Below are 14,384 nucleotides of genomic sequence, written 5' to 3'. Positions count from 1 at the left end.
GCGTGTGTTCGAATCACACAGGTGTCGCACCAACCACGCATTCCTTTTTTGATTTTTGTCAAGCACTCTTCATGATCATCCTACGGCTGGTCTTTGGATTTTTTGCTCCTTGTATGAAACTTTTGCTCTCATAATTGGTATCTTGGTTTGTGTGACAATTTTCGCAAAATTTAGTATTCATTCTAAATGCTGATAATAGTTATCAAATATTATAATGAGTGAAAAACAAACGTAAGGACATGGTGGGCGTACAGGGCTTTCCACGTTGACGAGATCAGCTGTGTTGGAATCAATTAGGACTCGACTTTGAGTCCTACTGATCCGCGACACTGATTGGTCGACACGAGCACTGGCAAAGGCGTCGTCACCGCCTATTGGCCCGTGCGCGGAGGTACTGTAGATACTCAACACGATAACAGATACAATCAATCAATCCGCTTCCTCACTATAGTATTTGCAGCTGCAAGTTGATTCACCACGTGCACCTTTATCGTGCCAACAAGCTGCTTACAAATTAATCATTGTAAGCGTATTATGATTTTCGTCATACCTGAATTCCATATATAATATTTTCGAACTAGACAATTCGGCTTCATGGTGAATAAATCCAAATTAACAGAAAGGCGTTACACATATAACCACAGATCAGTAGAACAACATCACGAGTGAAGTTATCTTACAGTTTAATAATACACGGTACTCAATTGATATTCTCTGGTACTGTCTCCATTACCTACCTGGGTTCATACCAGGCATAAGATCCGGCTTATCAAGCACCATACCCCTAAGCAGAATCCACTGTCTCAGACCCTCCCATTCCTCGCCCTCCTCATCACCTCGTCTCCACTCCTCCTTAAACCCCCATGCACACGCAATGCGATCCAACGCCGCACGCTCATCCTCTCTCAGATAACGATCCAGGAGCGGAACACCAGGACGCCAGACAACACGGTCGTGATGGTCGTTGTATGTAGTCAAGGCGACAAAGCCAAGGGTACCGGTACACATAACGTAAGTACTCAGACCAGCGAAAGCGTAGAGTTTAAAAGTCCACGGGTCGATGAAACCGCTGTATACAGAAAGTTCCTGCGCAATCATGTAGAGAGCGAGGGGTGTGATGCCCGCTAGAACTCCCGGAAGACCCAATTTGGTGACCATGCGGTGGCGCCGCCAGGCAGGGGCGCGGTAGGTGTGGTCGACGACATCCAAGGCCAAGGCAAGGTCCTTTGCGTCGATTGCGGCCGTGAGCGCTTCATCGGCGAGATCGGCGGGAATGGCTTGCTTTGCGGCTTTGGGGGAGGAACAGGAGAATTTGGGGGGCGAAGAGCCTTCGACTGGGATAGGCTTGTTTGCGTAGAGGTAGAGTGCTTCTGGGATGGTTTTTGGGCGGGCGAGAAGTCGCTGGAGATGGATGTATAAGGCGAGGACGTTGGGAGAGAGGAAGACTTTCTCGTGCTTGATTAGGTCTTCGGCGAGTTTGGAGAGGTAGGATGGCGACGGGAGTGCATCGAGGCCTAGCTGCTTTGACCTTATTTTCTTTTCAGTCTTTTCCCCCTCATCGTTGCCGAGTCCGGACAGTATTGCTCCCGCTGAACTTTGTCTTATGGGTCCTTTTGTTCGCAAGGGCTGTCGGGACCGTATCGCTATCGCATTTTGCGCAATCTCCGTTAAACCTTCAAGTACCTCCAAGACCTTTGCCTCTGGCTCCACCTTGGGGGAATCGTAGATTTCTTTTATTCGAGCCTCCACCGCGGCCAAATTTGTTCTCAGCGTTGCGATGCGCTCCGACGTCTGGAAGCTTTCGTCATCGCCTCTTTCAGCTGCTGGTGCCGCGTTCCGGGCCGTCGTCGTAATGCTTCGTACGTGTGCCCGGTTGACTAGAGAAGATGATGGCGCAGTTTGCCGCCGTGTCGCGGGGGCCTTGACGGCTGATGTGAAGCGGAACGCGCGGCGACTTCCAGGCTGCCGCAGTATGTAGTCGCACAATTGACATACTGGGCGCGATTGGGGGCGCATTGGTAATTTTCCAGGGTTCATCGGGTGTGGTCGAGGCCACAGCGGGCGCGGTGAAGGTCGGGTGACGCAGCGGTGGGTGGCCGAGGATTGGGATGCCAGCTGCCAAGCTGTGACGGAATGTTCCCACCACAATCATCACTCGATCACCACACTCTGTCACACGTCGACACTCGCAACCAGGTAGCGAGTGACTGCACATATATCCAGAATCTTTGCAAAACAGCATAAAACAGCAAAACCAAATCGAAGCGCGGCACATATCCCACCATGCCACCACCACCCCCTCCGCCTCCGCCCATGCCGCCCATGGGTCGAGGAGCTGGAGGGCCACCGCCGCCACCGCCTATGCCGGGGATGAAGGCGCCGGGAGGGAAACCGCCGTCAGGAGCAGGAAGAGTACGTTGCATTCATGGCGGGGGCAGGCCAGACACCGCGCCTCTGGCTGTTGGGCATCAAGAGAGCTATCGCTAATGGGACACAGGGTGCACTTTTAGGAGACATCAGCAAGGGCATGAAGCTGAAGAAAGTCACACAAGTAAACGATCGGTCGGCGCCAATAGTAGGCAAAGTGAGCGGTGGGGCGAGTGCAGCGCCCATGGGAGCACCAGCAATTCCCGGTATGGGCAAGCCGCCCGCAGTCCCTGGGCTTGCGCCGCCAGTTCCTGGAGGAGGAAACCGCGCGAGAAGCAACAGTGATACTGACAGCGGTGCCGGACTGGCCGCACCACCACAGCTGGGAGGGTTGTTCGCGGGCGGCATGCCCAAGCTGAGGAAGTCGGGCGGTGTCAAGACTGGCGCGGACCAAGACCATGCGCCATACCTCTCAGATCCCGAATCAAATCGCGCTTCAGCACCCGCACTACCACGAGGAGCAGCACCAAAGCCTCCAGGAGCGCCCCCCTCAGCTCCTCCTGCGCCGCCAGGTGTACGGCCAGGTATCAACGCTCTTCGTGGAGAGTCGCGGCCGTCTTCGGTAACCAGTATCAGTGGAAAGCCCAAGCCACCACCGCCAATTGGAAAGAAACCACCTATCCCACCTCCCTCGTCTCGAAAGCCATCTAATCTTGCTCCTCCACCGCCAGCTCCATCCCCAGTTCGCGCACCGCCCGTGCCAGGAAGCGCCCCTCCTCCACCGCCTCCAGTTTCCACACCTTCCGCACCACCTCCACCACCGCCGCCTCCTGCATCAACGTCGCCACGACCCACTGGACTTCCTCCAGCGCCCCCTCCTCTACCTCCTTCGCCAGCGCCACGAGCACCAGCACGGTCGACACCGCCCCCACCGCCTCCACCGGATGACGATGAGTACGACCCGTATAAATACAACTCTCACGCACCCTCGGCACCTGCACCACCACCACCGCCTCCAAATGGTCATACACCATCACTCGCAGAAATAGCAGCCCGAAATAATGCATTTGGTCACTCAACACCCGCCGCTCCGCCGCCACCGCCTCCAGCCTCACCACCAAGCGCCCCAGCGCCTCCCCCGCCCGCCGTTGCGCCCCCAAGCCGATCATCCACCCCCTCGCGCTCCATGATGGACCCAGCCTCTTACACGTTAACAAACGGCGGTGGATCGAGCACCAAGAGCCACAGCAGTTCTGGCGGTGGCCAAAAAGGAAGAGTCCGACCCATCCACGACTTGCGCTGGCGATTCCAGGACGAAGGCCAGTTTCCCCGCCCCCGCGAATTCACGGGTAGCACGAAGAAATATCGGGCTGGAAGGGGGAGCAGTGTTCCTTTGGATCTTAGCGCTTATGAGTGAAGAACGACTCTTGGTTTTTGCTTGGGTAAAAAAAGATTTCAAATGAAAAGTCTGGAGCAAAAAGCTTTGGGGGAGTGCGGAGGGATTCTTCTTGGGTCTTCTTTTCGAAACTTTTTTATTTGGGATAGTTGACTAGCTTTCATGGCGGGGTAAAGGGGCGTGGGGGAAAGGGGGGGGGCTGGGGAATACATTGTTGACGTTTAGCCTTGGCGTTTAGGGCGCTTTAGTGGCTGGTTCTTTTTTCCCCTCGTTTTTCTTTTTCTAGGGTGTTGGGTTCGCGGAGGGAGCAGGGGAAGAAGTGATTGTATTGCATTTTGGTAGATGGGACGGATTGTTTGTGTGTATGAGAGAGAAACGAAAATAAAAATTGTGTCATTGTCATGCGTGGATGTGTATTTTGTCTTTCTTCCCCCTCTATCTCTTGTGAGTGATGAGAAGGAAAGGAGATGTCATGTGCATTGTAGAATTGGGGCGTTGGGATGCGCTTGTGATGTGTTTGGGCGAGATTAGTGTCATTTGCTTAGAAGAAGAGACACGCGTTTGACCATTAAACATTAATTGATCTTTAGAAGTAAGCATCTCTATCAAACGAGACATGATATCTGCCTCATTCTCTCCTGACCACTGGCAAATCTCTCAGCCTGGAACCCAAACCAATCTTCACAAGTACCATCTTCAAAGCCCTACACAATTCATCCCCAATCCCTCACGCCAACCAGCTCTCGTATCCAGCATCTCAATACTTGATCCTATCGAAATCACCTTGATCCAACGCAACACCGCTCAAAACCTTGCCCATATGCGTCTTCTCGACACCCTCGCCCTCACGGCGAATCTTCATGAGCAAACCACTTAAAAAGGGTACAGGCGACTTTGTGAGACCCCATTTCCCAGTCGGAGGATCAATGAAACCATCAGCATACACCTGCTGACCTTCTTCCGCCCTGCCTTGTAGGAGACCCAGGAAATCGCAGAGCTCGTTGTATTCGGCCAGAGAGCGGAGGTAGAGACTGCCGGCGAATAGGTTGAGCTGAGTGGTCAAGCTTCGTGAGACAGAGCCTGAGGTGAAGGACCGACCGATGTTGTACAGGGTGAGCCCGTCGAGAGATGCATAACTGACGTTGGCGCGGGCGGCGAACAAATGGAGCGTGACTTTCTTGTGCTCGCGGATCAATGGCAGTAGGTGATTCGCCTCATAGGGGCTGATAACGATGAGATTCCCGACATTTCTTGGGCGATGCGGGTCCGGTACAGAAAGTACAAATTGCACTGGTCGTTGGTAGGAGTCCGAGATGAAAGAGGTACGGGTCGAGCCTGAAGGTGGGCTGACTGTTTGCATGAAGTCTAGCGTTACCAACAAATCGCAGGGGAACTCTTTCAGATTAGTGAGTTTCCCTGCACTAGTCGTTTTCAGTGCTTGAAATGCTGGCTTCCATGCTTCGAAGTCCGTGACGAATTCACCGGTAGTAACTAGCTGCCTGAGATGTTTATGGACTTGATGCTTTAGGGCATCCAAACGTGGAGGGCGCTCAATCTGGCGTTCTTCTTCGATTTCGGGCGCAAGCTCCCGCTCTTGCTCTTCACTCAATGTAGCAGATCCAAAGTTCATGGCCTCAAAATTGTGGCACCTTGATACAATCCTATCGATGTTGGGATTAGACATGTCCCAGTTGCTGAGCTGTGTGAAGCGATTTGCGTCCTGAGTGCGAGGCTTGTACCGCGTTTCTAGATCAACGGCTTCATTCTCCAGAAAAGCTTTCGCGTCATCCTCCGTAGTGTTGGCGCCATTTATGAGGTTTTTGTGTCGCTCAAATCGTTCGCCTTGTACTGCCCACAAGGGGAGACTCCTCTTCAAGTCAGACCATGTCTCTCCGACTGCCCATGATAGTACGTCGCGAGCATCAATCTGGGTATCCGAAGATTTTCCAGTCCGCTCATAGATCTTGGTCCTGATTTCTGCGGGTACAATAAATGTAATAGCTTGTCCATGGCCCAGCTTCCTCATCCGCATTGCAGCTTGTGTAAGTCGGTCCTTGCTCAGTTGGCTACCCAATGTAAGTGCGGCGCGATAATTACGTGGGAGCTTCAAGTCTGTTCCACGTGTATGTGCCTCGTCTAGGTAGACCACGCATGAATCCAGCATCTTGGCGTAAGGCGATGTCTGGAATGAATCAACTCGAGAACTGCGATCGAGAACTGCCAATTCTTCATTCTCGAAGTAGACTACCGCCTGGACGTCGCTGTTGCGCATCTTCAGCCATGTCTCAGCAACCTGTCGATTATTTTGTTCAAGGATCGAGGCTCCACAATCCAACAAAACCCTGACATCTGAGTCCAAGTTCTTGATGAATGTCAGCAAATGCTCACCATCACTGGTAGCGCTACCGATTTTGCGCACAGGCAGGATTTCCACCGACGTCTCGTCCATTAACAGATATGAAAGCACCTGTGCATTGGTATGGTGTTGACTTGGTAGGTCAAGATGTTTGATGTTGAGTGGGAGTAGATGCAAGGTATCGTTTGTACCAGAAAATCCGGCCGTAGGGTGCGGCTTCTTGATCGCGAGGTCCCAGCCTGACGCACTAAGCTTCTGAGGGAATTGCTTGAGTTGTTTGGGAAAGACCAAACGCGCGAGGTAATAATCGATTGCGTTCTTCGAGTGTCTCAAGCTGGGAAACACTTCCGTAATGCACTGATGTCGATCTCGAATACTTATTCCGGCAAGTTGTCGAAATGCCTTTGGCAGGGTGGAAGATGCAGTGCGAACGAACCCATCATAGTATATAACTGATTGATCAGATCTCAAGATATGGATGATCGTGTCGAAGAGTTCGTTATCGGTCAAACCCTGATAGTAGTATGACAAGAGCGTGAGAATGATGACGACGTCGGGATGGGAGAATTCAGACCTCGGTGAAGGTGAGTCTTTGCTTCTATATGGTACCTGTTTTCACCAAGTCAGTGTATACTTTGCAAGATAACAATATGGAACTTGTACTTACCGCAAGTGAAGTGCTCGGCGTACGGGAATGATCTAGGCCAAAGTTGACGCGGTATCGCTTCATTGTAAATATGAATCGAAGAACACCATCAGCAAACAAGCCGCGTAGCAAGAGTAGAGGAGACTTTGTAGTTTCGGTCCAAAACTTGCTTTTCTCAACTGCATTAATTTCTTTGCGCTTCAAGTCCGTCTGAGTAATGTAGCGGATGATTGCGTCTTGCATGGTTGGTGGTTGCGACCTTGAAGGAATACCAATGCCTTGTTGGACAACATGTACTGCTAGCAGGTGCAAGGCCCGATCAGCAGAGTCGGAATGCAAGAATCTGATTCGCGGGAACTTGCTGTCACCATCGTCTTGAATGTCGACTGCATCAGGCAGCTCTTCCTTGACCCGGGCAGCCACAGATGCCAGAGGTGTTAGGACATCCTGAATGATGAACCATCGTGTGGGAGCAAACTCGATTGGCTGTTGTTCTCCCATGGTATATATCAATTCGAATTTCACAGAAAAGTTCTCGTCGCTCTCATCGACACAGTCGACTGAGACTCTGTCAAAGAACTCTTGGGTCGACAGTAGCGACCGGGCCGTTTCTTGCTGGTCGAGGAGGACGCACTCCACAGCCATGAGTTTGAAAGATAGAATATGCTCAGGTTGAATCAGAAGCACGCCGCGGTTTGCAATGCACTCGTCGTAGATCTGGCGGATGGTCTGAGCATCATTGGCGCTAAGTCGAAGGTTACGTGAGAAGGGCATCTGGTAGACCCTTCTGCCCAACATTCCTCCAAGCTTAGCTACAAGCATTTGTAGCATTTGCTTGCTCTGAGGCTTCGCAACTATTACCCTCACTAGCCTAGTAAATTATGTTAGCAAAATCTAGGTTGGTGGATAAGAGGACTTACTTTTCTTTGTCGCCATGATGAGCGCTCAGAATTGGAACAATGGTGGTCGATTTGCCACCTCCCATCAACAGTTGCAGTACCACGTTTTGCCCATTTTCTGGTGAACGCATCTGACTTGCGATGTATTCTTGCTCCTTGCGAACTAGGATGCCGCTTTCGGCCTCGAGGAGAAGCGTCTCAGGGAACTGACGCACATTCCAGTTGGAATGTCCAACGTGTTGTAATTCTTCCATAAGCTCTACCGGCTTGCTGGAGAGACGAACCAATCTCTGAGCCCTTTGCATATTAGTTATGGCCAAAGAATATTCTATGACGACCTCTTTCCAGTCTTCCGGCAAAAGTTCGAAGCGATCTCGATGCAGCTGACTGAGCCAAAAGGTAGGCGAAACCCGTGGCGCATGCTTAGTCTGAAACTCAATCTCGCTACGGAACAGACTTTCAAATGAGGAGGAGATCTTCTTGAGATGCCTGACACAGTCGCCCAAATGCTCTTTCAGAATGGTTGCGGCATTGACAACCAGCTCTTGTTGTGTGTAGTTGGTGTTGAGATGATTTTCGAAGGCTTCACAGCTCATACGTAGATGCTCAACGTATTCTCGCTCACATTTCGATTTGGAATATGCAATGAGGTGTTTGCAAAGCCCTTCGAGCCTGTACATTGTCTGGGAATGCACTGTAGGCTCATGTATTTCCGCAATCGTAATTTGTGGCTCAGATGGTGGTGTGGGAAAGCTCAAATTTGAAACTGGAGAAGATGTTAGGAAGCTCGCTTTAGACAAAGTCGCGAATACATGACACGCTGAACTATAACATAAGAGAAACCTACCATCTTTGCACGCGAAAGGTGTCGAGGTAGCAAAAATACTCCCTGTGCTAAAAAAGCGGTTGCCAGGGTCCAGGCCTGCCTTTCTTTGAGGTAGAGAGAGGCAGTAATGCGGTGGAGATACGCTCAAGACAATCTGACGCGCCAGTACTTCTGTCGACCGCCCAAGATAGTCCAGGAACTGGCGATTGTCGTACCAGCTTTTGAAACAATCTCGAATTCTCACCATTGCTTCTGCAAGATCAAGATACCTCGTATACTCAAGCTTTGACTCTATATTAGGTGTTCGAACAGATGGTTGGTTTTGTAAGTCTTCAGCAATACCCTCGATTGCGTTGTTCTTCCGAGAATCAAACACTGCCTTCATTCGCCTTTCATGTTCTTCAAAACTCTCGTGGTTTTTTCTGGGTAACGTAGCTTCCGCCGATGTATCGAAGGATCTGGAATTTTGAACAAGAATCGAACGTATCTTTGTGGATTCATATTTATCTCCCCACGTCAAATCGAACCGGGAAGCAGCAGGCGGCCGTACGGCTGCCATTTCTCGTAGCCTGGAAAATGCTACTAGAGCTTGGATCATATCCATGTCAGCATTCTTGGCAAATGCCATTGTGCAAAGCCATGTCGCTAAACTGTAGCGGTTGCCAGCTTTGGAGAGGGTTTGATGTAGCGTGCACCAACTTGCAACAAAGTGCTTTGAGGGATCTTCAAGCCATTCAGAATCATATCCAAGACTTTCAGGATCAAAGGAATCGTCAACGCCTTGAACAGTAGCTCCTTGGAAATGCTTGCGAACAAGATTTTCCTTGAGATCCAAAATGCAGCTGTGCAAGGCAGCTTTATCGCGGAGGGCTAGAATGCCGGCGGTGAAGGCATGACGTCCCCTATCGTTTTGCACAATGTCCCTGGCCCGGTACTGAATGTCACGAGCTTTGTTGAAATTCTCAGCACCAAATCCTGCAACGCGGAAGGTACTTGATCGTAGCATATCACGTTGATCCAAGTGGCAGTCCGATAGAAGGGCCAGTTTCTGTTGAGCCTTATCGATCAAGGTAAAAACGCCATTGTCTGGATGAAACAATCGCATCTTTGCGGCTTGATTCAGCAAATTGGACACCGTCGTCCGAAAGGAGCCATGTTGCGAAAGTGATGGAAGACGCTCATCCCAATCAATGTTTTGCATCACCCTTAGGTTTTCAGGATACCACTGTCTCTTTGCGGAAAGCTCGGCTATATGACATAGAAGCTCTACATTTGCCGGAGTGAGAATATCGAATGAGCGTACTGCTGCTGAGCCAAGGATTTCAAGACCGCTTTCTGTACCAGTGCGGTGCGTCAACGGATCTGGAAGACATCCAGAGGTTATGGCATGCAGGTAGCTTAAGAAAAGTCGACTCTGTATCTCCGAAGTGTCCAACAGTCTACCAAGGTCTGTATCTATAGTGTATGCATACACCTTGTGAACACTTCCCTTGCAGATTGACACAATGGGGTGATGGCCAGAACGATAACTACTGGAGTAAGCGACGCTCGATGCATCAAAGGTGTTGGGTGCTGGTATGAGGACCAATTGTTCTTCCGTATACTCATGCTTGAGCACAAGCTTACTGACCAAGCCAACAAGAGTTCCAATGCTCTGGTTTTCATCAATAGTCATGTCGCGATACTGGCAAGAGCATATCGAACTTCCTCCTTGCTTGATGTAAAACCCGAGCTGAAGTCGAGGAAGCTCAATGTTGATCATTTGAGTTGCGATGTCGAGCTTGGCATGTATATGCCTCCGTTCTTCCAATGACCGGAGTATCTTAGAAAGCTTTCTCTCAGACTGACTTCTCAAGCTGATCAAGATCTCACGACCTTTTATCAGTTGCCAAGCACTGTTATGAACATTGCGAGCCAAACGCCACTCTTCAGGTGCTGACTCCCACGGGTTATCTCGACGCCGAAAGATTACTTCCTGCCGTTTGTGATCATACCAGTGGATGTAGTCTGTCAAGAATGCATCAGGGAGCTGCTCCTGCAACGCGCGTGATGGAACCAGATCGAGCTTTGTGCTATCTCCATAGGCGACTACTAGCATATCATTGCCTTTCATTCCAAAGTGAAGCTTGTAGTCGTGGTATGAAGCCTTTGCCGAGAAACGCATTCCTGGTTCGCTGGTTGGTACGACTTCTAACGCTGACTTTTGGAACAAAGGTTTGTACATGTAATGGGACATGTATTCGACAGGAAGTCGAGACAATGGCAAACCATTTACAAGAAGTTCACCAGTAAGTAAGTTGATATGCACTGACAGCGATCCTGAGGTGGTCTTGAGCCAGTGTATCTTGCAGTCACCGAGTGAAGTCCAAGGGTTCTCTGAAGTTGGGTCGAACGCTGCCCAATTTGCAGTGACAGCGTCTGAGAGACTTTGACTGTTGGAGAGGATGCGATCACGTAGCTTGGGGAGGATCCGATACATCATAAACCTCCACGATAGAGTCGTGCTTCTCAAAAGAATCTCGTTCTCGGACTGGATGAAGTCGATATTCTCCTGGATAAGAATCGATGCCTGGATGAGGATCGAAATTGCTGATTCATGTTCTAGGATCGACCCAAAATCATCTTCTTCCACATCGTATGTGCTTGTGCATACAAGAGCAATTTCTGCTGCCCTTGAGTAGAGTTCTGTGCGCTGGCCATCATCTGTCGATGCAGCCGCTCTCTGCTTCAACTTTAGAAACCATTTGAGGCAGACAGATCGCAGTCGGACGAGATAATTAAATGCTCGTGAGCGGACTTCTTGGGCGGTAGTCAAATTCAGAACTCTTCGAGCTAGTAAAGAGAATGTGGCTGAAGCTCGCCATGATTCCCAATTTTCCTCAATGCGCCCAAGTGCGGTCTCAAGCTGGTCCAGCAATGCACGACCAAAGGAGGCTTCCTTGAGGATGTGATGAGTCGTACGCTCAATACATTGCTTTGGAAGTCCAGCTTGCTGTACGGCCTGGAAGACCATGCATTGTGACTCGACCTTTGAAAAGTCTATTGTTGGTACCGCCAGTTGGGTAAGAATGTTGGAATGCAAGATGTGGTTTCCGAGAGACAATGCGCACAAAGCCTTGTATTCATCAATGGAGAGGTGAGCCGGGCAGTCCGACAAACTGGCCTAGGTGTTGAACCCCAGTTAGCATCTTCCATAGCATACTCTTTGTGAAGGTTGTGGAACTTACAATGACTTCATTTGCAGGAAGACCGTCGGGTGAATAGGGTAAACGGTACATGAAGCGTTCCAGTTTCTTTGATCGCTGCGGCATTTCGTACATACACCTCTTCGGGACCTCTTCCGTACATACTGGAATTGTTGTGTTGAATTGGTTGCTGGTAGTATCATAATAACGATATTTCAGCGCATTCTCCAAACACACGTCATCTTCCTTCAAATTTTGGACAGCTTTCATACTGTTTCTGTGCGTGACTGTATGGCTTTTGACTTCGGACAGTGGCACGACAATTCTCCCCGAATAGTTTGCAGATAGTTCGCTAGATAGACCGTGATGATTCTGGAGCGTAAAGTAGAATCTTGACGTCACTGGGGTCTTCTCGCGGCAACCCAGCACGGTTGTGATGAAGTAAGTTGAGGCATCTCTCCAGTTACTAAAAGCTTCGGGAACTTTTAATTCAAACACTGTTGCTTTTGCCACAGGTCTTGACGAGGACAGCGGCCACTCGTAGATTGAGATGCTCAGGTTGTCTGCGTTCATCTTGGCTGTACACCGGCCACAATTATAATCATGAACCTCCGTAGTGTATCCATGGTAACGATTTGTAACTATCGTACGATAATCGCACAAAGTATTGTTGTAGGTGTGCATGTACTGGCGGTAAAGAACTTTGAGGCGCTCTAATTCCTCACACTTCTTTGTCCGGGAGACTGTAGCATCATATTCAATATTTTCCAACGTAGACTGGAGCAATTTGCATTGGTCGAAATATCGAACTGCGAACGAAGAAGGGTTACCGAACTCCCGGTATATAGAAGGTCTTCCCCGGATTGATTTGTGGCGTCGTGAATCAATATAGCCTTCGATAGTGTTGAGGCGACTCAGTTGGCTCTTCAGCGGAAGTACGAGCGATTGGAACTCCGTCAGATTGACCTCTGGATCGTAATCGGTCAACATGGGATAAACAGCGCATGCGCACCTATCGCATGAGATCCAAAGCTCGGCAAGAGTTAGGTACATGACTGACATGGCGATCGGTGACTGATCATACGCAGTATTGGCGATATTGTAGTAGATTCTCATCAACATACGAAGTTTCTCACAGGCGTTCGAATCATAGAGGTGTTTACGAGTCCAATCCGACAGGTTATGCTCGACCCAATGCTCCAGAGCCGCCAGACGAAAGTGCTTGTAGTCATCAGGGCCGTCCAGATTGGTTGGGAGGTTAGATGCACAGAATGTTGGGTATAGTGATGTAGGGACGTATGTTGACGGGATGTGCTCTTGCTTTCGAGAAATTATCTGAGACAGGAAGGCGTCCAGTCCCGAAAGGTTCATGTCAAGGTCGGCCTCGGGTTGTAGACTGGCAATAACGCTTGTGTCGATGTTACCTTCAGTGTTCTTGACCAAGCCAAGCCAGTGTTGGTTGATTAAGCGATGAGCATTGAAAATGCCAGTTTCGACGTAGCTGACCAAAGAAGTCTCGAGGTAATCGGACTGTTTGAGAGCCTTGAATTTGCGCAGTCGACGCATTAACTTCGCAGAGATGACATGTATTGGTTCGCTTCCCAAGATTTTCCAGTTGCGCTGAGCTAATTCAAGCAGTCGTGCTAACATGGAGACCATGAATGCCTTGTACAACCCGTCCTCGTGCAGTGTACCTGGTGCTTCGCGTACGAAAAGAAGCTGTAGCGATACACGCAACAAAAGCCACAGCGGAGAACGTCGCCATGGTGAAAGGCAGGTATTCCAGAGTACCTCTTCACGGGTATGTTTCCAGATGCGCTTGACGTCTATTGGCTCACCAAAAGCTGCGATAGTGTTCATATACAAGTTCGTGACTATGCCGGGATTGGTAGTGTCGCGTTCTTCGCTCATGATCTTTCCGTTCTTGGTGATTTTTGGCTGGAAGCTTGGGACCTTCTGAGTCGTCATCTTCGCCAAGGTACTGGAGATCGACTGAAGTAATCCTACATTGCGGGCCATTTTGGTCACGGGGATGCGTGCCGCATATCCCGGAAAGCTTCGTATGAGTCGTCCGGATTTCATAGCGGCTTCGTTAGTAGGTGAAAGCTCGAAGAACTCGAATTCAATGTTATCCCCAGAACGGCTGGCGAGTATTCCAGCGTTCTGTCCCCGAATCTCAATGGGAACTGCGCCAGCAGTATCGCCGTTCGTGATTTGGGCAAAAAGACGTTCCAGTTGTAGTTCGCTAGTGAGTCCATGCTTATCACGGCTACCACGGAGGTTTTCGACAGTGGCAATGGCCGCCATGACAGGCCCGACGTGTTCGTTCTTCACATGAACTTTCAGAGTTTTCAGAGCCTGGACAACGACCTCAAGGAGGGCAGCGTCATTTCGAGCGCTTCGATCATCTTGTTGTGGTAGCTTTGGTGGAAGAACCACATGGTGATAGAGATAGGCCGTGGTATCTGCTAGGGACTCCATGGCCTAGAACGCTTGGTGATCGTGTGCTGTTGTAGTTACGTCAGTATATCAAACATAGCTTCTTGTGTTTCTTTCTGACACCAATGGCGCTTCAACCTGATCAGTGGAGATACTCACCTGTCTTAGGTTCGTGAATACAACAAGTGGTAGATGAGTGCGTTGTATCGTTGAAGCTGTGGAAGTGGTGTCACCACAATGTGAGAGAAAGATTGAAAGCTAAAAGCTCTG

General features: G+C 49.9%; 3 protein-coding genes across 3 annotated transcripts; 1 reads left to right on the top strand and 2 right to left on the bottom strand.

Moving 5' to 3' along the window:
* Nucleotides 1-729: 729 nt before the first annotated feature.
* On the bottom strand, nt 730-2,016 carry COCCADRAFT_1465 (uncharacterized protein; the record flags this gene model as incomplete). The annotated part of the gene is made up of 1 exon (XM_007709820.1): nt 730-2,016. The coding sequence occupies one exon, from the start codon at nt 2,014-2,016 to the stop codon at nt 730-732; it is 1,287 nt and encodes a 428-aa protein (XP_007708010.1).
* Nucleotides 2,017-2,283: 267 nt separating this feature from the next.
* On the top strand, nt 2,284-3,784 carry COCCADRAFT_33122 (uncharacterized protein; the record flags this gene model as incomplete). Its single annotated transcript, XM_007709857.1, has 2 exons — nt 2,284-2,412; nt 2,498-3,784. 2 exons carry the CDS (start codon nt 2,284-2,286, stop codon nt 3,782-3,784), a joined length of 1,416 nt encoding a protein of 471 aa, XP_007708047.1.
* A 736-nt stretch (nt 3,785-4,520) lies between these two features.
* On the bottom strand, nt 4,521-14,156 carry COCCADRAFT_1463 (uncharacterized protein; the record flags this gene model as incomplete). The annotated part of the gene is made up of 5 exons (XM_007709819.1): nt 4,521-6,728; nt 6,787-7,636; nt 7,686-8,430; nt 8,512-11,653; nt 11,718-14,156. The coding sequence occupies 5 exons, from the start codon at nt 14,154-14,156 to the stop codon at nt 4,521-4,523; spliced, it is 9,384 nt and encodes a 3,127-aa protein (XP_007708009.1).
* Nucleotides 14,157-14,384: the final 228 nt, after the last annotated feature.

Source organism: Bipolaris zeicola (assembly GCF_000523435.1).
Source record: "Bipolaris zeicola 26-R-13 unplaced genomic scaffold scaffold_12, whole genome shotgun sequence".
Lineage (NCBI taxonomy): Eukaryota > Fungi > Ascomycota > Dothideomycetes > Pleosporales > Pleosporaceae > Bipolaris > Bipolaris zeicola.
This window is presented reverse-complemented; position numbering and strand designations above follow the sequence as displayed.